Consider the following 25,947-nt stretch of genomic DNA (forward strand, 5'->3'; position numbering starts at 1 on the left):
GTCTATCTCCAGAGATGCTGCCTGACCCGCTGAGTAGCTCCAGCACTATGTGTGTGTGTGTCCATCTCCAGAGATGCTGCCTGACCCGCTGAGTAACTCCAGCACTGTGTGTGTGTATATCTCCACGGATGCTGCTTGACCCGCTGAGTAACTCCAGCACTATGTGTGTGTGTGTATATCTCCACAGATGCTGCTTGATCCGCTGAGTAGCTCCAGCACTGTGCATGTGTACACTCGGTGTGGACCAGCAACTACAGCGCTGCCTGGCTGGTGCTGGTGCTGGTGCTGGTGCTGACGGGCTGACGTCAGGCGCCGGGCGGGTCGGGTCGGGCCGGGCCGGGCGGACCGTGTCCATGTTGGAGCGGCGAGGGGCGGCGGCGGCGGCCATGAACGGCATCACTAGGTGCCGCTTTGAGGTGAGCGCTTCTCCCATGCTAGTCGGTCCCACAGTGGATGTGTATTCCTCCCCCCCTCCCTCCCTCCACGGCGGTAGTGCCGATGCTATCGGGGCCTGCCGGTCCCCGGCCTGGCGTGGAGAGGCTGCGGCCCGGGGCTGCACTGGGCTGGGCTGGGCTGGGGAGACGGGCAACGGCCCGGCCACTGTCTTTGAAACTAAGAGGCGTTTCCAGAAGGAAATAACCCATTGCAAAACAATCATTTAGTGCATCGATTCTGCGAACTACTAATTGTGGAGAGTTCTGGCATCCCCAGAATGTAATCACCCCACAACTGCTCAGCTTTCATCTGCATCTCCTTTCCAATTTCTTCACCTCTTCCTCCCGTTCTGTATTTTAAATCGCTCTTTCTAATCTACAAGATCTTGGTCATCTGCCTTCACGTCTCGTCGGTGTTTGTTCAGTGTTTTGGGGGCGATGTTTGCTGCCATTAGTTTTTGGACTACGTAGATACTTGTTGCTGATGGACAGGTGCCTTCAGAGTGAGCATTCGGCTTCATAGAAATGCCAGGGATTAATAACGAAAGGTGAATTAATATCTTGGGTTTTCCTTATATATGTACATGATCACGTATGAAAACTTTAAAGTTACATATGCAGCAATGACTTTTAAATTTTTTATTTCAATTGTAGGTATATATTTTGATTTGTCATATTTTTGAGATACTGCTAGTTGTACAGCATAGAAACATAGCCCCCCCCCCCCCCCCCCCTCCCCTCCCCTCCCCTCCTCCATGCCTACGAAGTTGGCATATTGGGCTAATCCTATTTGCCTGGATTTGGTTCTTACCCCTCTAAACCCTTCTATCGATTTACCTGACCAACTTTTAAAAGTTGTACCTGAATCTGTTTCCATGGCTTCCTCTGACAGCTCATTCCAGATTCAGACTACCCTCGGAGTAGAAAAGTATCTCCTCTTACTTTAAGCCTATGCTCTCTAATTTATGCTCACTTTATCTATGCCCCTCATGAACTTGTACACCTCAATAAGATCACCCCCTACTCTGATCCAAAGAAAATAATCCCATCCGCTCCCTGTAACTCAAGTCTGCCTGCCAGGTAACATCCTGATCAATCTCTTTTCCACCCATTTTAATTTAATAACATTTTTCCTACAGCTGGCTGATCAGAAGTGCACAGAATCCTTCAAGTGCGGTCTCACCAATACCTTGTACAGCGTTATCATGATGTCCCAAATTTTGTTCTCAACACCTTTCCCAATGATGGCAAATGAAGGCCAAATTCCTTCTTGACCATAGTGCCCACCTAACTGGCCAGTTTTAGGGAACCATGCACCTGTACTCCCAGATCAATCTCTTCTGCCATACTCTCAAGGACTCTACCATTTACAGTGTCAACCCTGTCCTGGTTTGGATGGCAAACTGCAACACCTCACACTTGTCAAGAGTTAAATTCCATTGTCATTTCTTGGCCCACCTTCCCAACTGTCCTAGACCTTGTTATAGACTTTGATACTCTTCCCCTGTCTACAAAACCACCAAATTTGGTGCCATTTGCAAATTCACTAACAATATTCATTACGTTATCATCCAAATCATTAACATACAAACAGCAGCAGACCCAACATTTGCCACAGCAGCACACAATCAGAAAAACAACCCATCACAACTTCCCTTTGACTCCTTCCACCAAGCCACTTTTGAATCCAATTGACTAGCTCACCTTGCATTTCATGTGATCTAGTCTTCTGGAGAAGCCTACCATGTGAGATCTTGTCAAAGGCATTGCTGAAGTCCATATAGACATGACACCCTCATCAATCCTCTTTTAGTGACCTCTTTAAAATAAAACGTATCAGATTTGTGAGAGCATTTCTGATGTTGTAATCTGGCAGTCATTTGAAGTCAATCCCATCAAGACCCTGTTTGTGAGAGGTGGTGGATCAATGAAGGATAATTGATAGGTGAGCTGAAGCCTGAATTTAGTGAAGAGGATTAGTTTGTTTGCAGATACTATAGCTGGGATATTAACCATTCATGTTAATAGCTAATGTTTTTGAAAACCGACAATAGTTTGGTAGGTACTTTTGTAGCATTGTCTGGTTGTATATACAAGTGATATGGCAATCCTGCTACTTCATCACACATATATGTGTAATGAAGTAGCAGGATTGCCTCATTGTTTCAATTAAATATTGATTTTTTTTAAATTGCCTTATTTGTTGCCACCATGCAATAGGATATTTTTACAATGGTGTTGCCAGTCAAGAACTCTAAAGTTATCACATGTTGTTTCTTTTCTTTTACATTTAAATAATTGCCCTTTTATGAATTTATTTTGTTTCCCTTTTCCTGTCAAAGCCCCAACCCCAACACCCTTTGAGTGTACACACATTTTTAGGCCCTTCTCTAAAATTAATATCACCAAATACCTGTTTTTCTAATGATGTCTATTCAGAGTATTTATTTTGAGACAGGAAAAGAGATTCTGCATAGTCAGTTTGAAGCACCAAATTACAAAGCAAAGGCTCAAAGGCAAACCTTGGATTATTTGCCTGAGCTACATGTAAATTGGCTTCAGGCAAGAAGCATTAGAGAAGTCGAACACAGAACAGTACAGCACAAGAACAGGTCCTTCGGCCTACAATGTCTGTGCCGAACATGATGGCAAGATCATCTCCTATCTACTTGCACATACCGTATTACACGGCAATGAAGACACACCTGCGTCGAAGACGCACTCCCATTTTGAGTTGCTAATTTTTGAAAAAAGGCTGGTAGGACAGAGAATTTCTCACGCTCAAAAAATTAAAAAAAAAAATAAAAATAAAGTAACAATTCAATTTGCCCAAGGCTTCCAGATCTCCTCCATTCTGAATGACTGAATGGGTGGGGTGGAGGGTGATCTTATTGACTGACAATACCAATTGAGGTTACTCGCGCTGACACAGGAGTAAGTTCCACCACCCGCCGTCCTGTTATCCATCGCCCGCTGACCCGCTCCGCTTCTATGATCTTTGCTCTTGAGCTGGTCCCCTAACTGTCCGGTCTACATTAAAAGACACGGACCGGGCAGTGAATGCCATGCAATGTCACCCTGCTACCGGCGGCAGCCTGTGCCGAAGGACAATGCGACTGGCTGGCAGGCGGGCCGGCAGAAGGCGCTGAGGTGGCAGCCAGTTCTGTTGTCCGGCCCCGGCGGCCGCTCGAGGCCACCTGAGCTACTTCCTTCCCCGGCCACAATGCAGTGGCTCCACGCCCGGAGAGCTGCGGCAGTGGTGAGTGAGTGAGTTGCTGGTATGATCCCCGACCCCCTCCTTCTCAACGCTCCTGCCCGTGCTGACCCGGGCCAGACTCCCCACACGCTGTGAAAGGAACTCCCACCCCCCCCAGCGGTGCTGTCCTTTTACAGCCGCTTCCCACTTTACAGCCACTTCCCATCAGCTGCTAGCAATGAGGGATAGACTTGGCTATCCCTCAGTACAGCAACATCGTTCTTGATGTTGCTGTACTGAGGGATAGCCAATTCAATCTTTCTTGGCTAACAACCTAACCTTCTGTCTCCAAGACGCAGGTAAATTTTCGTGCCTTATTTTTGGGTAAAAAATAGCGTCTTCATTGCTGGGAAATCCGGTGATTAATATCCCTCCATTCCCTTGCTTGGGTTAAATGCCATCTACCATTTCTCCACCTATTTCTGCAGCTGATCTATATCTCGCTGTATCTTCTGACAGCCTTCCTCACTGTCTGTAACAGCCAAGAAGTTGGGGGAAATACCATTGCCGTCAAAGAGAACAAGAAAGAGAGGAAAGAACAATGGTTTAAACTGTATTTGTTTCAATGCTAGAGGCTTCAATGCTACAGGTGAAACACAGGCATGGTTTGGATCGGTGAACTAGGACATTATAGCCAAAATAGAAACAGGGCTGAGAGAAGGGCCATGGATGTTCCAGAGAATAGATACTACTTGTGTGCTAGTATCTATTCAACGTATATTAAGAGTAAAATGATGGCAGGGGAAGAGTAGAACCCTTAAAGATCAGCATGGTCGGCTTTGCGCAGAGCCAAAAGAAATGTTGGATATTGTTTCTCACTTTTTACTGAGAAGATCATGGAAGCTATGGAATTGAGGCATTGGAGTTGTGCTCTTAGAGCATATGCAAATTACCAAATAGTAAGAATTGTTGGTTTTAAAGCACATTAAGGTGGATATATCCCTGGGCCTGACCACGTGCCACCTCGAACTCTGGCTGAAAATGGGGAGGAACTTGCAGAGGTCTTTGCAGAGAGAATCTTTAGCCACAGGTGAAGTTGTAGAAGACTGGAGGGTGCTCAGTGTTGTACCATTATTTAACAAGAGCGGCAAGGACAAACCAAGGAGCAATGGAAATGTGAACCCAACGTCATTGAAGGGAAAATTATTGGAAGGGAATCTTACGGACAGGATCTACCAGCATTTGGATAGGCATGGACTGGGTAAGGATAGTCAGCAATGCTTTGTGCATGGGAAATAGTGTCTCACAAATCAGAGTTTTTGGAAATGATCACCGAGGATTGATGAAGGCAGGGCAGTGGATGTGGGCAACATGGACATTAGCAAAGCTTTTGACAAGTCTAGGTAGGCACGTGGTAGGCTAGTCCGGCAGTTTAGATCACATGGAATCCAAGCTGAGCCAATCAACTCGATTCAAAATGATCTTGAACGATGGAGTTAAAGGTTGTGTTTTGGGTTAGAAGCCTCTGGTCTGTGGTGTGCCACAACAAGCGATGCTGTTGTTTGTTATCGACATTAACGATTTGGATAGACACAAAAAGCTGGAGTAACTCAGTAGAGAAAAGGAAATGGTGACGTTTCGGGTCGAGACCTATCTTCAGACTGAGAGTCAGGGGAAAGGGAAACAAGATATACAGACGGTGATATCGAGACATATAGAACTACGGGGAAAGAAGGAAATGCAAAAAAAGTAACAATGATAAAAGAAACAGGCCATTGTTAGCTGGGGGCTAGGTGAAAATGAGTTACAGATAATGAGACTCAACAAGACAACTTTATAGCTAGTACGACTTGGGTGAGGGAGGGATGGATAGAGGGGGGATGCAAGATTTACTTGAAGTTAGAGAAATCAATATTTTCACCACTGGGTTGTAAGCTGCCCAAGTGAAATATCAGGTGCTGTTCCTCCGATTTGCGTTTGGCCTCACTCTGACAATGGTGGAGACCCAAGACAGAAAGACCAGTGTGGAAATGGGAAGGGGAATTAAAGTGTTTGGCAACCGGGATATCAGGTAGGTTTAGGCAGACTTAGCGAAGGTGTTTCGCGAAACGATCACCCAGTCTACATTCTATCTCGCCGATGTGTACGAGCACATCTGGAACAATAGATGTGGTTGGAGGAGGTGCAAGTGAACCTCTGCCAAAGCTGAAAGGACTGTTGGGGTCCCTGGACAAAGTAGAGGGAAGATATGCAGGTGTTGTATCTCCTGTGGTTGTCGGGGAAGGTACCTGGGGAGGGTGGTTTTGGTGGGAGGGGATGAATTAACCAGGGACACGGAGGTCTCTGGTTCCTGCGGAAGACGGAAAGAGGTAGTGATGGGAAAATGTGACTAATGATGGGATCTCTTAGGAGGTGGGAAATCTCAGAGGATTATGTGTTGTATGCGAGATGATGGGGTGAATGGTAAGGACCAGTGCCTGTTGTGACTAGGGGGAAGGGGAGCAAGAGCAGAGCTGTGGCATACCGAGGAGACACGCATGAGGGCCTCATCTCTGATGGAAGAGGGGAACCCCAGTTCCCTAAAGAATGAGGACATCTTGGATTTCTTAGTATGGAACACCTCACCTTGGGCTTAGATGTGGCATAGATGGAGGAATTGGGAGCGGGGGATAGGGTCTTAGCAGGAAGCAGGGTGGGAAGAAGTGTAGTCTTGATAGTTGTGTGAGTCAGTAGGTTTATAATAGACGGCAGTCGATAATCTCCTGTGATGGAGACAGTGAGATCAAGATAGGGGAGAAATTGGAGGAAGTATGAGTGAGGACCCTATCAATAAAGGGAAAACAAACTTTCCTGAAAAAGAAAGACACCAGAAATCTTGGAATAGAAAGCCTCAGCTTGAGAACTGATGTGGAGAAGCAGAAATTGAGAAAAGGGGGATGGTGTGCCTACAGAGTGTGAGGAGGTGTGGTAAAGATAATTATGGGTGTCAGTAAGTTTACAGTAAATATCAGTGGATAGTTTGTCACCTGAAATGGTGACAGATCCAGAAAGTAAGAGATGTGTCAGAAATGGTCCAAGTGAATTTGAGGAGGGGGTGGAAATTAGTTGCAAAGGTGATAAAATTGATGAGTTCAAGAAGCAGATTAATGTGCTGATCGATACAGTGGAGAAAGATTTGTGGGATAGGTGCCAGATTAGGTATGGAACAAGGACCATTGTCCATACGTAGTGAAAAAGCAGGTTTAACTGGAGCCCATGGAAGTGTCCGTGGCTGCACCGTTGATTTGGAGAAAATGGGAGGAATCAAATGTGAAGTTGTTGCGAGAAGTACATGAGAGTTAGTGAGGGGATCTGGTTGGACTTTGTTCCAGAATGAAGCAGAGGTCCTGAAGGCCGTTCTGATGGGGGACTGGTTGTATAAACTATAGACGTCCACGGTGAAGGTGGGGTGGTTGGGGCCAGGGAACTGGAAGTTGTAAAAAATGGTGGGGGACTTGAGAGATGTTCTGGATGTAGGTGCGAAGGTATTGAACAACGGTAAACCGGTTCGAATCGAGGTATGAAGAGACAAGTTGGTGGGCCAAGAATAACCAGAAGCTATGGGTCTAGCAGGGCACTGCTGGTTTTTCTGGATCACACACCGCCCGCTTTAATCAGGTTGGAGACTGGAGTGGAGATCACCTGATGTGATGATTAGTTGTTCAAGAAAGAACTGCAAATGCTGGAAAAATCGAAGGTAGACAAAAATGCTGGAGAAACTCAGCGGGTGAGGCAGCATCTATGGAGAGAAGGAATAGGGTAGTTTACACCCCAGCGGTATGAACATTGACCTCCAATTTCAGATAGTCCTTGCTTTCTCCCTTCTTCCCCTCCCCAGCTCTCCCACAAGCCTACTGTCTCCGCCTCTTCCTTTCTTTTTCCCGCACCCCCCAACATCATTCTGAAGAAGGGTCTCGACCTGAAACGTCGCCTATTCCTTCTCTCCGTAGATGCTGCCTCACCCGCTGGGTTTCTCCAGAATTTTTGCCCACCTGACGTGATGAGATCTGTAACTTTCTGAGAGCCAGTGAGCTATTTTTCATCAGTGGGTCATGGTCAAGGGTGGTATAAGGTAGTTTCTGATAACTGCTATATGGCCTCTGGAAATTAGAAGTCAGTCCACCAGACCACAACGGCACTGCGTTTGCCTGAGGGGTGGAACCACCTGGGTAGCATTCTCCTCAGATTAATGAGAGTTCAAATACCATAATCTTCAGAATCAGTTGGAAAATCATCAATCTACAAATTCTGGAAATCTCTTGCTTCATATTTAATTGGTAGACTAATTATGCAGCAGTTGTAAGCCATTGCTATTGAAAACTACTCTCTTTGGATCCCCTGGAAGGGGCTGATAAGGAAAATTACAAAGGCCTTACTAAAATCCAAGCCTTCTATTTTACTTGCAGCAATGTTCCTTATCAATAAATGCAATTTCTGATTGACTCCACACTCCCTTCTCCTCCCCATCCCAGTTAACATTTAAAGAATGAATGCAGGAACTGCATAGTGTATATTTTGGCACAAAAATGTAAGATGAATGGTGATCCAACCAAAGTTAACAAGACAAGTAATGGTGTTTTTAGATCCAAAGATACATTAAATAAAATTGCCTGAAATAAAAGCAGGCCGGACAGAACAGCAGTGTTAGGTTAAAATATGATTTTTACAAGGGAAGGATATTGAGTAGGGAGATTTAGTGAATGGGTGTAACTTGATAGAGGCATGAAAACAGACTGTAAACTTTCTACAACTGAAAGAGATTAGTGAAGAGGTACACAGGTCCCTTGTTGGGATTCTGATTCAGATTACTTTATTGTCATATATACCGGGGCACAATGAAGCTCACAGGATTCATTGTTCACATGAAGCTCAAGGAATACACAGTATACTTGATAATGAAAAAAAACTAATGTTCAATAATGGAATAACCAAATGAGATGGAGATAAGAGCAAGAGTATGCAGCACCACCTACAGGAAGGGAGATAGATGATTAGTTCAGGAATCTGATAGGTGGGGAATAAACTGAATAAACTTTAGACGATATGTAGAATCAATGGGGCCAATGGGATGTGGGAGGAAACCCACACGCTTGCAGGGAGAATGTGCAAATTCAACACAGACAGTGCCCGAGGACAGGATCGAACACAGATCCCTGGCGTGTGAGGCAGCAAGTCCATCAGCTGTGCCACTATATTTTATTTTCCAACACACAAAAAAATATACGTTGATAACTTTGGTTACTAAAAAAAAGAACTATCCATTTTCAGTCTTAAATCTCTAAGTGAACAATGTCCCCCTTTACAGCTACTGTATGTTTTAATTCAGTTCAAGGCTATGGGGCAGCACATTGGCCATAAAGTTGCTGCCTAAAATTGCCTGAGGCCTGGAATTGATCCTGTATATGGGTGCTGTCTGTATGTACTTTGCTAGTTTTCCCTTTGATCACATGGGTTTTCTCCGGGTGCTTGTTTCCTTCCACATTCCAAAGTTATGCAGGAACTGTTTTCAGACCCAACCCATAACGTAATATTTTCCTTTTGTCCAGAGATTCTGTCTGACCTGTTGGGTTACTCCAGCTTTTTGTGTCTATCTTCATTTTAAACCAGCATCTGCAGTTCCTTCCTACCCACACAATACTATACGATAGAACTTTATTAATCCCAGGAGGTAAATTCTATATATGTACTTATATATTCATATATAAATATACACTGTTTTGTTTTCTCGTTTATAACATTGTTTACAGAGTACTATATTTTACATATTCTGTTGTGCTGCTGCAAGTAAGGATTTCATTGTTCTAACTGGGACATGAGAGAATAAAACACTCTTGACTCTTGACTTATATCGCTAATGTGTGGGATAGAACTAGTGTACGGGTGATCGGTGGTCAGCGTGGACTCGGTGGACCGAAGGGCCTGTTTCCACGCTGTATCTTTAAATTAAACTAAAAACACTAAAACCAGAGGAAATGTAAAGAAGGGTCTCTACCCGAAACGTCACCCAATTTCTTCTATCCAGAGATGCTGACAGCTCCATGGAGTTCCCCCGCACAATTAAAGCATGGAATAGTCTTCACCCTACCATAGTTACCCAACTAGACGCAACTAAATTTAAGTTACTCTTTTTTCCCAAGAACCCTTTTTTGCTTAAGTCCAAGTCAAGAGAGTTTTATTGTCATGTGTCCCAGATAGGACAATGAAATTCTTGCTTGGTACAGAATATGTAAACATAATTCCGAACAGGAGATAAAAGTTCAGTGTGTCTATATACCATATATATACATTGGTATATATATACACACATGGTCTATATACCATGGTATATATACACACAATACCATGACCATATATACACCATAATACACAAGACCATATATATATATATACACACAATAAAGTGCAATAGGCTATTATTTTCCGAGTTTGGAGTTTGGTGATGGTGGGATAATTTCCATTTGGAATATTTTTGGAGGACCAGGAAACCAGAAGCAAGAGTTACTCCAGGGAGTTACTCCAGCTCCAGGGAGTGATCTGCGTTGGTTTTCAGTGGTCGCAGGGACCAGACAGCAATGGCGGCCAGATCTCCCACAATGCAAAGGGAGGGAGAAAGTGGCCGACGCCGACCAGTTGCCGTGGCAGAGCGCATGTGCAGGACGGCTGATGATGCGCTGGCCGTGGTTGTGCGCATGTGCAGGGGAAAGGATGTGCTGGCCATAGCAGTGTGCATGTGCAAGGCGGCCTGCCGTGCCGGCGGATGAGGAGCGGGCAGAGAGCGGAGACCCGAGATCCGGCGGCCAGAGAGAGAGAGAGAGAGAGAGAGTGAAGGGGGCCGCTCAGAGTTGCTTGCCAAGCCGGGCAAAATGGGACGGCTGTTAGGTTGCCCGACGGCACTTTAGGTCGCCATTGGCAACCGGGCAACCGCTAATTTCGAACCCTGCCCTAAGATTCCTCTGTATATCAGTGTTAAGTGTCATGCCATTAATTGAATATTTTCCCCTTACATTTTACCTCCAAAACTGCAACACCTCACACTTGCTCATATTAAATGCCATTTGTCATTTTTCTGTCCATTTCTGTAACTAATCTATATCCCGCTATGTACCCTGACAGCTTTCCTCACAGTCTGCTACCCCAACAATCTTGATGTCATCTGCAAAATTACTAACCAACCCATCTACGTTTACGTCCAAGTCATATCTCAAACAGCAGAGGCCCCATCATAGATCTCTGTGAAGCTCCACTGGTCACAGACCTCTAGCCTGAATATTATCCTTCCACCACAACCCTCTGTCTTCTATCAGTAAGCCAGTTCTGAATCCACACGACCAAGTCATTGTTAATCTCGTGCTTCTTAATCTTCTGAATCAGCCTACCTTAGGGCACTATCAAATGCCTTTCTAAAATCCATTGGCTTCCTATGTTCGATGAGTGGAAATGAGTTAATATGGCAAATGGTTTGTTGGCCTTCATTACAAGAGGTTTTGAGTATATCAGCAAGAATGTCTTACTCCAATTATCGAGTGCCTTGATGAAGTCATAGCGAAACAATTTTTGCACTATTGTGTGAGTTTTAGTTTCATTAAGAATGGGACAGTAAAGGGTCGTTTGCAGAAGAGCTGCTGCCTTACAGGTCGAAACATCACCCATTCCTTCTCCCCAGAGATGCTACCTGTCCCCGCTGAGTTACTCCAGCATTTTGTGTCTACCTTTGATTTAAACCAGCATCTGCAGTTCTTTCCTACACATTGCTTAAATAGGCGATGAATGTGAAGGTATTGGTATTCCCACACCCGTTGTATCTTTTCTAGGGGTAGATTTGAAGCTGCAGTCTGAAGAACCATGGCATTTTCCTACAGATTCCTGAGTAGGGGGTTAATGCTGCTGTCTTGTTTTGCTGGAGGAAGTAAATGTTCAGAGAAGGTTGTTGAGTTGCCCATGAAGGATGACACCTTGTCCTTAAAGGCATTAAGTGTCACAAGTGTAGATGATGCACCCATCTTGGCATGTGGAGAGCATTCCATTACATTCTTTATGCAGCCACGCTAATAATCACTGGGGTAGTTTCGAGCAGTCAGGAGAGACGAGTTGTGAGCAACACCTCATCTCTTACAAGTTCAGCAGGAAGGTAGCTGATTCACCTAATGTTTTGTTGTCCTATTTGGCTACATGCAGAGGCGAACCTACTCTTAATTTAAAATGTACTATTAATGAGGTGGATACTGATTCAGTAATTGTCGGCACAAGGGATTGAATGAATAAATAAATGAAAAAAAAACATTGCAAGTAGACAAATAATGAATAAGTGAGTGGGACTAACTGGATTTCTCAAGGAAGAGATTATCCAGACAATGGGCAAAATAACCTTCATAACTTTGTGTTATCCTGATTTGCCTCTTCAAAACTTTATAGCATTGAATTGTCTGAAAATGTCAACGTCTGAGCAACTCATTCTTTGTTCTTTGTTATTATTACATATATTTTGCCTTATATGTAAATTTAGGGTGAACTCTAATATAATCAAAATTATTTACAACAACTGCAATAACTTATTTTCTGCCAGAAGGGTTTAAAATGCTTGTTGGTAACTATCCAAGAATTCTCCATTTAAAAATGGCAATCTTATTCGCTTTTATAATAATTATTATAATAAGTATAAATTCTTGTTTGTTTGCTTATAATTTGTCTGTTTTCTGTGAATCCAAACAAGCTGTGACTGAGTTGTCTCCAATGTTTAACAAGTATATTTAAAGGGTGGAATGAATGTGGATTCAAAGATGATTTGAAAGTTCATATTAAATATTGGTCCTCTGATCATTTTGTTCCTTGATTGTTAGGTTTTTTCAAGCAATGATGAATCGCTCATCAATAAAAAACTCCCCAAAGAGCTTCTGTTGAGGTAAGAACATGTATTCACCCTGGTTATTCTCACTCTACACAAACCAATTCACATCCCAGTATAGTTCAGTTAAAATATATAAATACGCAGATGACACAACCATCATAGGTCTCATCTCGAACAATAATGAAACAGAATACCGCACTCAAACACACAAAGCAGTCACTTGGTGCTCAGATAATAACCTCTTACTCAACACATCAAAAACACACAAACTCATAATTGATCTCAGACGTAAGGCACAACCCAAGACCCCCCTACTCATCTCAGGCGAACCCATATCCACCACTGACTCATTTAAATTTCTTGGCACTCACATAAGCAATAACCTCAAATGGAAAATCAATTCAAATCACATCTACAAAAAAGCCAACCAAAGACTCTTCTTCCTCCGCCAGCTCAAGAAGTTTAGAGTAAGGAAACACCTCCTAATCCGATTCTACACAGCCATCATCCAAAGCATGCTCACTTCATCAATTACAGTCTGGTTCAGCAGTTTAGACACTCACTCCCGTAATAAATTACAGCGCATAGTTAACAAAGCATCCAAAATCATCAGCACTCCCCTTCCATCAATAGAATCACTCCATCACAAACGGTCCGTGTCAAGGGTGAAGAAAATCATCTCTGATCCCTCCCACCCAGCTCACCACATCTTCCACCTGCTGCCATCAGGAAGGCGCTACAGCTCACTGCCCGCCAAGACATCTCGATTTAAAAACAGTTCTTACCCACATGCAATCCGAATTCTGAACACACTATGACAACAGCACATATCCTCCCCATGCATGTACTGTATATTGTATGATGTTGTGTTTTATGTTATGTTTGACGGGAATCAGCCTACCTTGTAACATCCTGTACTGAACCTGAATTCCACCAGCTTGACTGTGTGGTCATTAAATAATCTAATCTAATCTAAATAATCTAATCATAAGAAATTGCCTTGTGTTTATCCACGCATTTAGTGGAAACAATGCTTTGTTCTGCTTGGTGTATTTTATTTGGAGATTAATCTTTGTATGGGTCTGTATCCAAGTGGTTGAAGAAGGGTTTCGGCCCGAAATGTCGCCTATTTCCTTCGCTCCATAGATGCTGCTGCACCCGCTGAGTTTCTCCAGCATTTTTGTGTACCTTCCAAGTGGTGATAGCTGTATTTGTCATTTTATTTTGGGGGAAAAAAGTTTAGTTAAAGAATGACAAATAAAGGATCTAATCTAATCTAATCTAAAAAAATGATATTCATCTTTTCCTCGTATGTGGATGTTCCTCTTATGTTAAATTGATTCTTATCACCTTGTGTTTGAATTTTTCATTCGCTAAGAAACATTGACGCTTAATTTTTCTGATGCACCTGCGCAAAAAACAATCTGCTGAAGGAACTCAGTGGGTCAGGCAGCATATGTGGAGGGAAATAGGCAGTCAACTTTTGGGTCAAGACCTTTCCAGATTGACCCCAAGTTCTCGCAGTGTTTTGGTTTTTGTTTATCATTTTTGTAAATCTCTCTGCCGCGCTCATCAGTGCTCCATACAGTAATCAGTACTCTCAAGTACTTCAACAAGGGCTTCATTCAGTTTTACCATAACATCTAATTTTCAATTCTGTCTCAATAGCGATCAACCATGTTGCCTGTTTTTTGTAATAGTCTTGCTCATCTGTAGTGCAAGTTTTAAATTTAGCCATTACATTTGTATCTCATCAAACATCTATTGTCTATTGTCTAATAAAGGTAGGAGGTTCTGGCATTTGAAGGAAGTCATGAAGCATGTTTTAGTGGGGAAGAATTCATGTAATGGTATTTGCAATGTCACCAGATTTGTAGCACCTAGAGTCATAGAGTAACACAGCACCTAAACACGCCCTTTGGCCCAACTTGCCCATGCCGACCAAGATGCCATCTATACTAGTCCCACTTGCCTGTGTAAGGCCCATATCCCTCTAAATCTTTCCATTTACCTAGAAAAGGACAAGAAAATGTGTGTAAAGATACAAAATTGAAGGAGGGAATCTGATCCTGGAATCAGATTTGCCAGTAATATAGTAAATGAATGAGTAGGAGGCCTTTCAAATATGTGTTGTCATGCTCATATGAGGGGGGGTGATCTAATGATATGGTTTCCTGGATGGCTAAATATATATGAAAATTAAAATGGAAGCTTATGAAAAGTGTAAGGTTCACCAAGGATATTACTTTCTATTTTTTTAATGTTCAGTGCATGAGGGAGAGTGCACAGGAGTTCAGCTTGAATGCTACCAGCGATAAAAGGAGAAATCAAGGAAGTTGGGGTGGTCTATAAGATAGATTTGATAGACACACAAAAAACTGCTGATTCTTTAATCTCGAGCAACAATCATTTGAGCATCTGTGTTCTTGTGTGTAGGATTGATGCAGGGTTTGAAGCCCAAAGGATGACCATTGCTTTCCAGATTGTTGATTTGATGGGTGCCATGAACGATTTTTAATGGAAGGATAAATGAAAGAAAACTGGAAACCATAAGGAACCATTTTTGTTAAAATTGTGGGAGTGTGATGTTTTCATCAGGGTAATTTAATGAAAACACCTATGATCTGGAATGCACTGACAAGGTATAATGAAAGTAGGAATAATACATTTCAATAGAAGATTTCAATAACTACTTGAGATGGATTATGTGTAGAATGGTAGTGAAAGGATGGTTCTTTCATGTAGTTTGGTCAATTGGAATGATTCTATTAGAAGTAGTAAGTCATTCAATCCAAATAAAATGAAGTTGAATTATTTTTCTTATGAAGTACAGAATGCTGCCAAGTATGTATTGTTTCTCATTCTAAAAGATGGCTACTTTGAACTAATGGATTATAGGATGATTGAAAGTGGGAAATTCAATTTCAGGTCAGTGGTACTACTCCAACCTTAAAGTGTTCTCTATAACATATGAGGCTTTCAAATTTGGATGTTATCCAATTTGTTTGTAACGTGGGTTAAAAGAGGCTAATTAAATTGGAGTTTTATTGGAATTGTCAACAATAGGCTCCAGATGATCACCTTCGTGAAGGCCGGAGTGCAGCTGCCAAGAACCACAGCAGCCAGGAATCCGTCAGGAATCCTGGCGACTGCGCAGGACTGGCAGCTTTCTGTAGACCTGGTGAAACAGCTGAAGTTCCCACAGCACATTGCCACGACCACCCTGAGGCCAGATATCCTCCTGGTCTCAGAGGCGACCAAAAACATCGTCTTGTTGGAACTGACAGTGCCGTGGGAGGACCGTCTGGAGGAGGCCCACGAGAGGAAGTTGGCCAAGTATGAAGAGCTGGTCATAGACTGCCGCAAGCAGGGCTGGAAGGCAAGGTGTATGCCCATCGAGGTTGGCCGCAGAGGTTTTGCAGGGCAATCGCTCTACAAAGCCTTGAGTGCACTGGGCATCAACGGAGTGGCGAGGAGAAGGGCCATCAAGAACACCACAGAGGCAGCGGAGAAGGCCTTCGAGATGGCTCTGGATCAGGAGAGGAGGTCCATGGGGAGGAGCGAATGCCACCTGAACACAAGTCGTGGTCTGATCAACCACGGCTGGGTCGCCTGGGTCAGGGTGTCTGATGTTGAAAGACCCAAAACACCCAATGACCCCAGGTTACATCACTGATGATGTGTTCAGGAGCATCTATCGATGTATTTGTATCATCCTGACTTTTTATAATGTAGATGTCCTTTACTTGTGCTTTAAGTGGAGACATTTCAGATAGTGATTTTAAGTCAAGTTTATTATCAATTGCACAAAGTACAAGTACACTGAAAATCTCTTCAGCATGAAGAAAGTTTCTGACTTAAAACGTCACCTGTTCATGTTCTCTGGGGATGCTGCCTGACCTACTGAGTTACTCCAGCATTTTATGTATTTCCTTGATAAACCAGCATCGGCAGTTTCTTGATTCTACAATGAAAATCTCACTTGTAGCAACATCGTAGGCACATAGACTCAGCCCAACACACGAAAATAACTATGTTGGAAGTAACTGCAATTGCTGATTTATACCGAAGATAGACGCAAAATGCTGGAGTAACAGAGGAAGATAGCATCTCTGGAGAGAAGGAATAGGTGATGTTTCAGGTCAGAATTCTTCAGACTTAGTCAACCATCCCTTTCCCTCTGATCTGCATCCTGGATGTAATCATACCATCTACATTTGCATCCATGTTGTTAATCTTATCTATCTATCTATCTATCTATCTATCTATCTATCTATCTATCTATCTATCTATCTATCTATCTATCTATCTATCTATCTATCTATCTATCTATCTATCTTACTAAAAGTCTGTTCTTGACCGGTTTTGGCCATCTGTGCTGCGATTTCCGAGAGAACGCCGTCACCTACGCCCATCATTTTTGGCCACCTCGCTCAGAGCCCCCCCTCCGCCGCATGTGTGCCGAGGATTTTTCCAGTCGATGTAAAATGACAGAGATATTAATGATTTTACAAAATTCCCCATTCTCTCTGCTGCCCCCGCTGGCGGCAGGGGGGATGGACTATAAAACCAGGAAGTGGTGTGCCTCAATTAGTCTGCAAGCTGGAGGAAGGCAGAGGGTCACGTTTCTCTGAGCTGTGAATAACACTGAACACATGTCCACACAACTGTGAGTAAGTACCCTTAATGTGGTTTGAAAATGAAAATATGGTTAAAGTAAAAAAGCACTGCCTGCAAATGGTTGTTTGGGGGGTTTGGGTTGAAATAAAAAGGCACTTTCGCTCCCCCCTTCTCCTCTTCCTCCCCCCCCCCTCCTCTTCCCCCCCCCCCTCCTCTCCCCCCCTCTCCTCACCCCCCTCTCCTCTCCCCCACCCCTCTCCTCTCCCCCCCTCTCCTCTCCCCCCCCTCTCTTCTCCCCCCCCTCTCCTCTCCCCCCCCGCTCTTCGCTCCCCCTCTCCTCTCCTCTCTCCCCTCCTCTCCCCCCCCTCCTCTCCCCCCTCTCCTCTCCCCCCCTCTCCTCTCCCCCCTCTCCTTTCCTCTCCACTCCCCCTCTCTCCCCCCTCTTTTTCTCCCTCTTTTCTCCCCCTCCTCCCCTCCATCCACTCCCCACCGTCCCTCCCCTAAACCCCCCCTCCCCTCCACACACCCCTACCCCCTTCCCCCCCTCCCCCTCCCTGCTCCCCACCTCTCCCCCTCACCTCACCCCCCTCTCAGCACGCTCCCCCCCTCTCCCCTCTCCCCCCTCTCCCCTCTCCCCCCCTCTCCTCTCCCCCTCTCCTCTCCCCCCTCGCTTCTCCCCCCCTCCTCTCCCCCCCTCTACTCCTCTACTCTCCCCCCTCTCCTCTCCCCCTCTCCTCTCCCCCCTCCACACACCCCTACCCCCCTTCCCTCCACCCTCCCTGCTCCCCCCACCTCCCCCCTCCCCTCCCCTCTCCCCCCCCCCTCCCCCCTCCCCCTCCCCTCTCCCCCCCCCCTCCCCTCACCTCTCCCACCCTATCTCCCCCTCACTCTCACCCTCTCTCTCTCCTCCCCTCCACCCCCACCTTTCCCCTCTCACCCACCCTCTTCTTCTCCTCCTCGCCATCCCCTCTCCCTCTTGCCCCCCTCTCTGTGTCTCTGCCCCTTCTCTCTCTGCCCTCACTCTCCCCCCCTCTCTTCTCCCCTCTTTTTCTCCCCTCCATCCCCTCCCCCACCGTCCCTCCCCTAAACCCCCCCTCCCCTCCAAACACCCCTACCCTCCACCCCCCCTCCCCCTCCCTGCTCCTCCCCTCACCTCACCCCCACCTCACCCCCCTCTCAGCACACCCCCTCACTCCCCTCTCTCCCCCCTCCCCTCTCACCCCCCTCTCCTCTCACCCCCCTCTCCTCTCCCCCCCTCTCCTCTCCCCCCCTCTCCTCTCCCCCCCCTCTTCTCTCCCCCCCTCTCCTTTTCCCCCCTCTCCTTTCCCCCCCTCTCCTTTCCCCCCCTCTCCTTTCCCCCCTCTCCTTTCCCCCCCTCTCCTCAACCCCCCCTCTCCTCAACCCCCCCTCCTCCTCAACCCCCCCTCTCCTCAACCCCCCCTCTCCTCAACCCCCCCTCTCCTCTCCCCCCTCTCCTCTCCCCCCTCATCCTCTCCCCCCCTCTCCTCTCCCCCCCTCTCCTCTCCCCCCCTCTCCTCTCCCCCCTCTCCTCTCCCCCCCCCCTCTCCTCTCCCCCCCTCTCCTCTCCCCCCCTCTCCTCTCCCCCCCCTCTCTCTTTCTCCCCTCATCTTTTTCTCCCACTCCTCCCCTCCATCCCCTCCCCCACCGTCCCTCCCCTAAACCCCCCTCCCCTCCACACACCCCTACCCCTTCCTCCACCCTCCCTGCTCCTCACCTCATCCCCTCCCCTCACCTCTCCCCCTCCCCTCACCTCTCCCCCTCCCCTCACCTCTCCCCCCTCCCCTCACCTCTCCCCCTCCCCCCCTCCCCTCACCTCTTCCCCCCCTCTCTCCCCCTCACTCTCACCCTCTCTCTCTCCTCCCCTCCACCCCCACCCTTCCCCTCTCACCCACCCTCCCTCTTCTCCTCCTCGCCACCCCCTCTCCCTCTTGCCCCTCTCTCTGTGTCTCTGCCCCTTCTCTCTCTGCCCTCACTCTCTCCCCCCCCCCCCCCCTCTAGATGTGACTGCAAGTTGGGGGCTATGTGTCAGTAGATAGGGTGGTTATGGGGTAAAAGGAGCAAATTAATAATATTAATATAATATCAAGGGGGGTAATTAGCGTGAGTGCGGGGGGGGGGGGATAGTTAGTGTGTGTGACGCTGCATGCCGCCTCCCCCCCCCCACAACCGCACGTTGGGGGAACAGACCCAACTGGTCTGCACTTGGTCTAGTATATATTAAAAACAACAAAGGTTCCAGCACTGAAGACACAGAGCAAATGAGTGTGCACCAGGTTGGAGGGTGGGGGGATTGCCCATGGAATAGAGGGGGGCCAGGAAAGGAGAAGGGTATTACTTGAAATTGGAGAATTCAATGTTCATACCGTGGGGTTGTAAGCTACCCAAGCGGAATTTGAGGTGCTTTTCCTCCAGTTCGTGTCTACCCTCACTCTAGCAATGTAGGACAGTAAGACAATGTAGGACAAGGGTGGTGAATCTGTAGAATTCATTGTCACAGAAGGCTGTGGAGGCCATCAATTGATATTTTTAAGTCCTAGATGGTTAGATTCTTGATTAGTATGGGTGTCGGGGGTTATGGGGAGAAGGCAGGAGAATGGGATTAGGATGGAGAGGTAGATCAGCCAGTATTAAATGGTGGAGTAGATGATGGGCCGAATGGCCTAATTTTGTTAAAATGATTAGCAACCGGGAGATCCAGCAAGTCTTGGCGGACAGAACGCATGTGTTTGGCGAAACATGGTACACCACTGATCACAGACTTCCAATCAGAAAAGCAAACTTCCCCCAGTGCCCTCTGCCTCCTCTCACGAAACCAATTGTGGATAAAATTGGCCAATGCACCATGTACTTAACCGTTTGGACCATGAGGGACCTTCTCAAATACCGCATGGTATCTAAGTCCACTTAGATAATGCCACCTTCTTCTGTCTCCATCTGTTGTCTTACGGGCCTGTCCCACTTGCCGATTTTTTCAGCAACATATTTTAGCACTTTGTCCAGACAATTTACTTTTAGATGACTTTTCAACATTTTGAGGAAATCAGCAGCAAGCATTTTCAAAAAGGTTTGGGATATCCATATTTGTGCATGCTTGTTTGAGTCCCCTGTTTTCTTACAGTTGAAGGAAAAATGCAGAGTTTAAATGCATGAAGATTTTAAGGACAAAGCCTTCACTCTGCAAGTTGTGAATTAATCTATTTGCCATTTATGATCCGTTTGAAAAATGGCATCCTTTTACCAATCATTTAATACGGCATATGTAATTGGTCCAAATATTGCAAATGGTAGAAGCTATCATGTTTTGTGCCATTTTAAATGGGTGAATTACCTTTAATTGCGCTGGATTTGATTTATAGATTGTACCGAATCTTAGTTGTGTACATTCTTGTTGACGTACAAATAGGACTTAAATGGTTAGTAGTTTTTCAAATCTTGTCCTATTGTAAGGAAGCTTGCAAACATTTTGCATTAAAGAGAAAGCAAATACCATTAATACATGCACACTAAAACTGTATGTTCTTGAACTTTCCATATCAAATCAGAAATCCCTTTTTATCAGAGAGGCATCCTGCTCTTCTACCTTATTTTTAAAATGATCTTTTTGTTCTTTCTGAACAAAGTTAATCTCCCATACCATACATTTGTTTAATCTGGCATTCAGTGTTTTTTTCTCTCTGCTCCCTCCAGGGTCTCTGAAAAGATATTGGATCTGAAATTTTAAATGTTGGGCCTTTCTATAATTTAATTTAATTCACAGTTTAGTAATTGTGGAAAGCTTTGTAATTCCTGAACGTGACCAATCTGTGCATTTGTCATACTCATACAGCATAGAAAGGGTCCCTTTGACCAAACTTGCCAACGCCAACCAACATGCCTCATCTACACTTATCCCACCTACCTAAGTTTGGTCCATGTCCTTCGAAATCTATCCTATCCATGTACCTGTCCAAATGTCTTTTTAACACCTGTCCAAATGTTGTTGTAGCAGTATGTGTTGTAAACACGTATTTGTACTAAATTGTCTTGTGTTATATGTAATAAACCTTAAATGTTTAAAGTTATTTGCATTAAATCTGTATATAACTCAAGATTCTGTTGCCACTATTTAGAACATAAACATAGAAAATAGGTGCAGGAGAAGGCCATTTGGCCCTTCGAGCCAGCACCGCCATTCATTGTGATCATAGCTGATCATCCACTATCAGTAACCCGTGCCTGCCTTTTCCCCATATCACTTGATTCCGCTAGCACCTTGAGCTCTATCTAACTCTCTTTTAAATTCATCCAGTGAATTTGCCTCTACTGCCTTTTGTGGCAGAGAATTCCACAAATTCACAACTCTCTGGGTGAAAAAGTTTTTTCTCATCACAGTTTTAAATGGCTTCCCCTTTATTCTTAGAATGTGGCCCCTGGCTCTGGACTCCCCCAACATTGGGAACATTTTTCCTGCATCTAGCTTGTCCAGTCCTTTTATAATTTTATATGTTTCTATAAGATCCCCTCTCACCCTTCTAAATTCCAGTGAATACAAGCCCAGTCTTTCCAATCTTTTATCATATGACAGTGCCGCCATCCCGGGGATTAACCTCGCGAACCTGAGCCGCACTGCCTCAATAGCAAGAATGTCCTTCCTCAAATTACGAGACCAAAACTGCACAGAATACCCCAGATGTGGTCTCACCAGAGCCCTGTACAATTGCAGAAGGACCTCTTTACTCCTGTACTCAATTCCTCTCGTTATGAAGGCCAACATGCCATTAGCTTTCTTCACTGCCTGCTGTACCTGCATGTTTACATTCGGTGACTGGTGTACAAGGACACCAAGGTCTCGTTGCACTTCCCTTTTCCCTAATCTGACACCATTGAGATAATAATCTGCCTCCTTGTTCTTGTCGCCAAAGTGGGAAACCTCACATTTATCTACATGATACTGCATCTGCCATGCATCTGCCCACTCACTCAACCTGTCCAAGTCACCCTGCAAACTGTTAGCATCCTCTTCGCAGTTCACACTGCCACCCACCTTTGTTTCATCTGCAAATTTGTTAGTGTTACTTTTAATCCCATCATCTAAATCGTTAATATATATTGTAAATAGTTGCGGCCCCAGCACCGAGACTTGCGGCACTCCACTCGCCACTGCCTGCCTTTGTGACAGGGACCTGTTTATTCCTACTCTTTATTTCCTGTCTGCCAACCAATTCTCTATCCATGTCAATACCCTACCTCCAATACCACCTGCTCTAATTTTGCCCACTTATCTCCTGTGGGACCTTATCAAAGGCTTTCTCAAAGTCCAGATACAATTTTTTACAGGGATGAACAATTTTTGTAGTTCATCCATGCGGTCTATAAATCTTTTGTATTTGGATGTGCCAGAAAGTTGAGCCAGGAGATCTCAGAAATACTCTAACTGTGACCAAGGAAGGGGACAATCATTTGTGGAAATTACAGAGGGGGGTTGCATGTTCTCTCCCTCAGAAAATTCAAAGTAATTACACAGGTAATAACTTTTATGGTTAGCTTGTAGTAAAAGTGCAAGAGCAGTTAAGATTTTTTTTGTAGCATGAATACTGAAAATTTGATGGTCATTATTGTAGAACGGCATTTTGTTAGGATCTGTTTGCAATTACAATTTGTGTTATATTTTGGTTTTGTTTTTATAGAATATTTTCCTTCTTGGATGTTGTCACATTGTGTCGGTGCGCTCAAGTTTCCAAGGTACAGTATTCTTGCTTTAATCACCAGAACTAAATGCTATGAACACTGCTGGGTATATTGCCAAATTGAAGTACCAAAACATTAGTTACAGTTTCTTGCAATTGAAATAACTGAAACGTCACATGAATGGACTAATCTTTTGTTTGCCATACTCTCTATAACATTGTGAAGATAAGGCCACCTTCACAACACTGTCCACCTGACTCACCACATTTATGGAGCCATGCACCTGCACTTCCAGATCCTTTTGCTCTGCAGGATATGTACCATATACTGTGCAGGTCCTGCCCTAGTTTGAGATATCAAAGTGCAATACCTCACACTTGTCATAGTTAAATTTGATTTGCCTTTACTTGGCCCACCTTCCCAATTAATCTAGATCTTGTTGTAAACATATAGTTCCTCCCTGTCTACTATACCACATATTTTGGAGTCGGCTTCAAATTTACTAGCAGTGTCACCCAAATCGTTAATGTATATAACAGCATGGGACCCAGCACAGACCCCTGTGGCATTGCACGTCACAGGCATCCAATTGGTAAAACGACCCTCAACAACGACCTTTGTCTACTTCCTCCAACCCAATTTTGAATCCAGTTGGCTAGCTCACCCTGGATTGCATGTGATCTAACCTTGTACACTAACCTATCATTTGGGACCTTGTCAAAGGCCTTGCTAAAGTCCATATAGACAACGTCCACAGCCCTGCCCTTCTTGGCAATTTCTTCAAAAAACTCCCATCAGATTTGTGATACCTAATTTCCCACGCTCAAAGCCATGCTGACTATTCCTAATACATTTATTGTCTCAACACATGCTGAAGGCCATGTTGATTTTCAAGGGCATCTATTATTTTCTTAGCCACCTAATAAACCTGCAAAACCATTGGGGATTTTCCTTTATTTGCATTTCATGTCCTCTTTTTTTCCTTCTTGATTACATTGGAACATGGTACAGCACAACACAAGAATAGGCTCTTCGGCCCTGTGCCAAACATGATGCCCAGACTATCACACGTATCGGCAGATAACTCACATCCCTCCATGCCGTGCATATCCATGTGCCTATCCAAAAGTATTTTAAATGCTGCTAAACAGCTTGAAGCACCTCCCCTGGCAGAGCATTCCAGGCACTCACCACCCTCTGTGTGTAAACAAAAAAATCTTGCCCCACACATCACCTTTAAACTTTGCCCCTCTCACCTAAAAGCTATGCCTACGAGCATTGAAATATGTTCTGACTACCTTATCTATGCCTCTCATAATTTTATATACTTCTATCAGATCTCCCCACAACCTCCGGCGTACCAGAGAAAACAATCCAAGTCTGTCCAACCTCTCCCTGCAGCTAATATCCCCTAATCCAGGCATCATTCTGGTAAACCTCCTCTCCACTCTTTCCAAAGCCTCCACATACTGTAATGGGGCGACTGAAACTAGGCACAATACTCCACTAGCGGCCAAACCATCGTCCTACAAAGGTGCATCATGACCTTACAAGTGTACCGCTACACTTGTACTCGAGGAGGAATTCTCTTGATTCCAAATGCCTAATAATTACATATGCCTCCTGCTCCTGACTAGAGCTTCAACATCTCTTTGTCAACCAGAATTTCCTGAACTTACCAGCTCTTCACTCTTAACAGGAACATGCTGCCCTTGTACTCTTGCTAACTCACTTGAAATCCTGCCACTTGCCAGCCATCCCTTTATCTGCAAATAGTTCCTCCCAATTGATTTGTGCCAGTTCTTACATAATGAGTCTAAAATTGGCCTTGCTGCAATTCAGAACATGAACTTGTGGGCCAATTCTATTCTTCTTCATAACAACTTTAAAACAAATACAATTATTGTCATTGGTCCCAAAGTGCTCCTTTTCTGACACTCCACTCACTTGCCAGAAATCGTTCCTTAAGAGGCAGTCCAGTGTTGTGCCCTCATAAGATCATGTGATAGGAGCAGAATTAGGCCATTTTGCTCATCAAGTCTATTCCGCCATTCAATCATGGCTGATCTATCCCACCTAACTCCATTCTCCTGCCTTCTCCCCATAACCTGACACTGGTACTAATCCAGAATTTATCTCTCTGCCTTAAATATATTCACTGACTTGGCCTCCACAGCCTTCTGTGGCAAAGAATTCCACAGATTCACCACCCTCTGACTAAAGAAATGTCGTCTCATCTCCTTCCTAAAAGAATGTCTTTTAATTCTGAGGCTATGACCTCTAGTCTGAGACTCTCCCACTAGTGGAAACATCCTCTCCACATCCACTCTATTCAAGCCTTTCAATATTCTGTACGTTTCAATGAGGTCCCCCCACATTCTTATAAACTTCAGCGAGTACAGGGCCAGTGCTGCAAACGCTCATGTTAACCTACTCATTCCTTGGATCATTTTTGTAAACCTCCTCTGGACCCTCTCCAGAGCCAGCATATCTTTCCACGGATATGGGACCCAAAATTGCTCAAAATATTCCAAATACAGCCTGACCAGCACCTTATAGAGCCTCAGCATTACATCCCAGTTTTTTTATACGAGCCCTCTCGAAATAAGTGCTGGCCCTCTAGAAATAAATGCTCGCCCTTCTTCTTCTTCTTGCGTATGGCGTGCACTGCCTAAAGTTGTAAGACAACTTGTTCTGTTTGATCTTCTGTTTGTGCACACCAGGTTGATTGCATTTGTTGAAACAGGGTGGACCATGTGAAGGTTGCAATCTCCCACCCCAATGCTAGCCCTCTGTATATTGATTAAGGAAGATTTCTTGGGCTCATTTAACAAATTCCATCCACCCAAGACCTTTAAACTAAGAGACCCAGTCAATATAAAAGAAGTTGAATTTCCCACTAATACAACCCTATTATCTTTACAGCTAACTGCAGTCTTCTTACACAACTGACTAATTCATGCTGACTACTGGAGGGAGCCTGTAATACACTCTCATCAAAGTGATCCTTCCCTTCATATTTCTAAGTTCTACCCCCAATAGTCAAGATAATCCCCCAAGAGTATCCTCTCTGAGCACTGTAATTATGTCATCCTCTCTTAATTGCACCTCTATCACGCCTGTAG

General features: G+C 44.8%; 1 protein-coding gene across 1 annotated transcript in view; it reads left to right on the forward strand.

The window, feature by feature from the left end:
• The first annotated feature begins 301 nt into the window (after positions 1–301).
• fbxl2 (F-box and leucine rich repeat protein 2) overlaps positions 302–25,947 on the forward strand; it is a 111,055-nt gene continuing 85,409 nt past the window's right edge. The window contains exons 1-3 of the mRNA XM_033019988.1: positions 302–416; positions 12,507–12,568; positions 22,822–22,876. Of these exons, the coding sequence (XP_032875879.1) occupies positions 354–416; positions 12,507–12,568; positions 22,822–22,876 (180 nt within the window). The 5' untranslated portion in view covers positions 302–353. The remainder of the gene's footprint in view (positions 417–12,506; positions 12,569–22,821; positions 22,877–25,947) is intronic.

Source organism: Amblyraja radiata, chromosome 4 (genome assembly GCF_010909765.2).
Source record: "Amblyraja radiata isolate CabotCenter1 chromosome 4, sAmbRad1.1.pri, whole genome shotgun sequence".
NCBI classification, from domain to species: Eukaryota; Metazoa; Chordata; class Chondrichthyes; order Rajiformes; family Rajidae; genus Amblyraja; species Amblyraja radiata.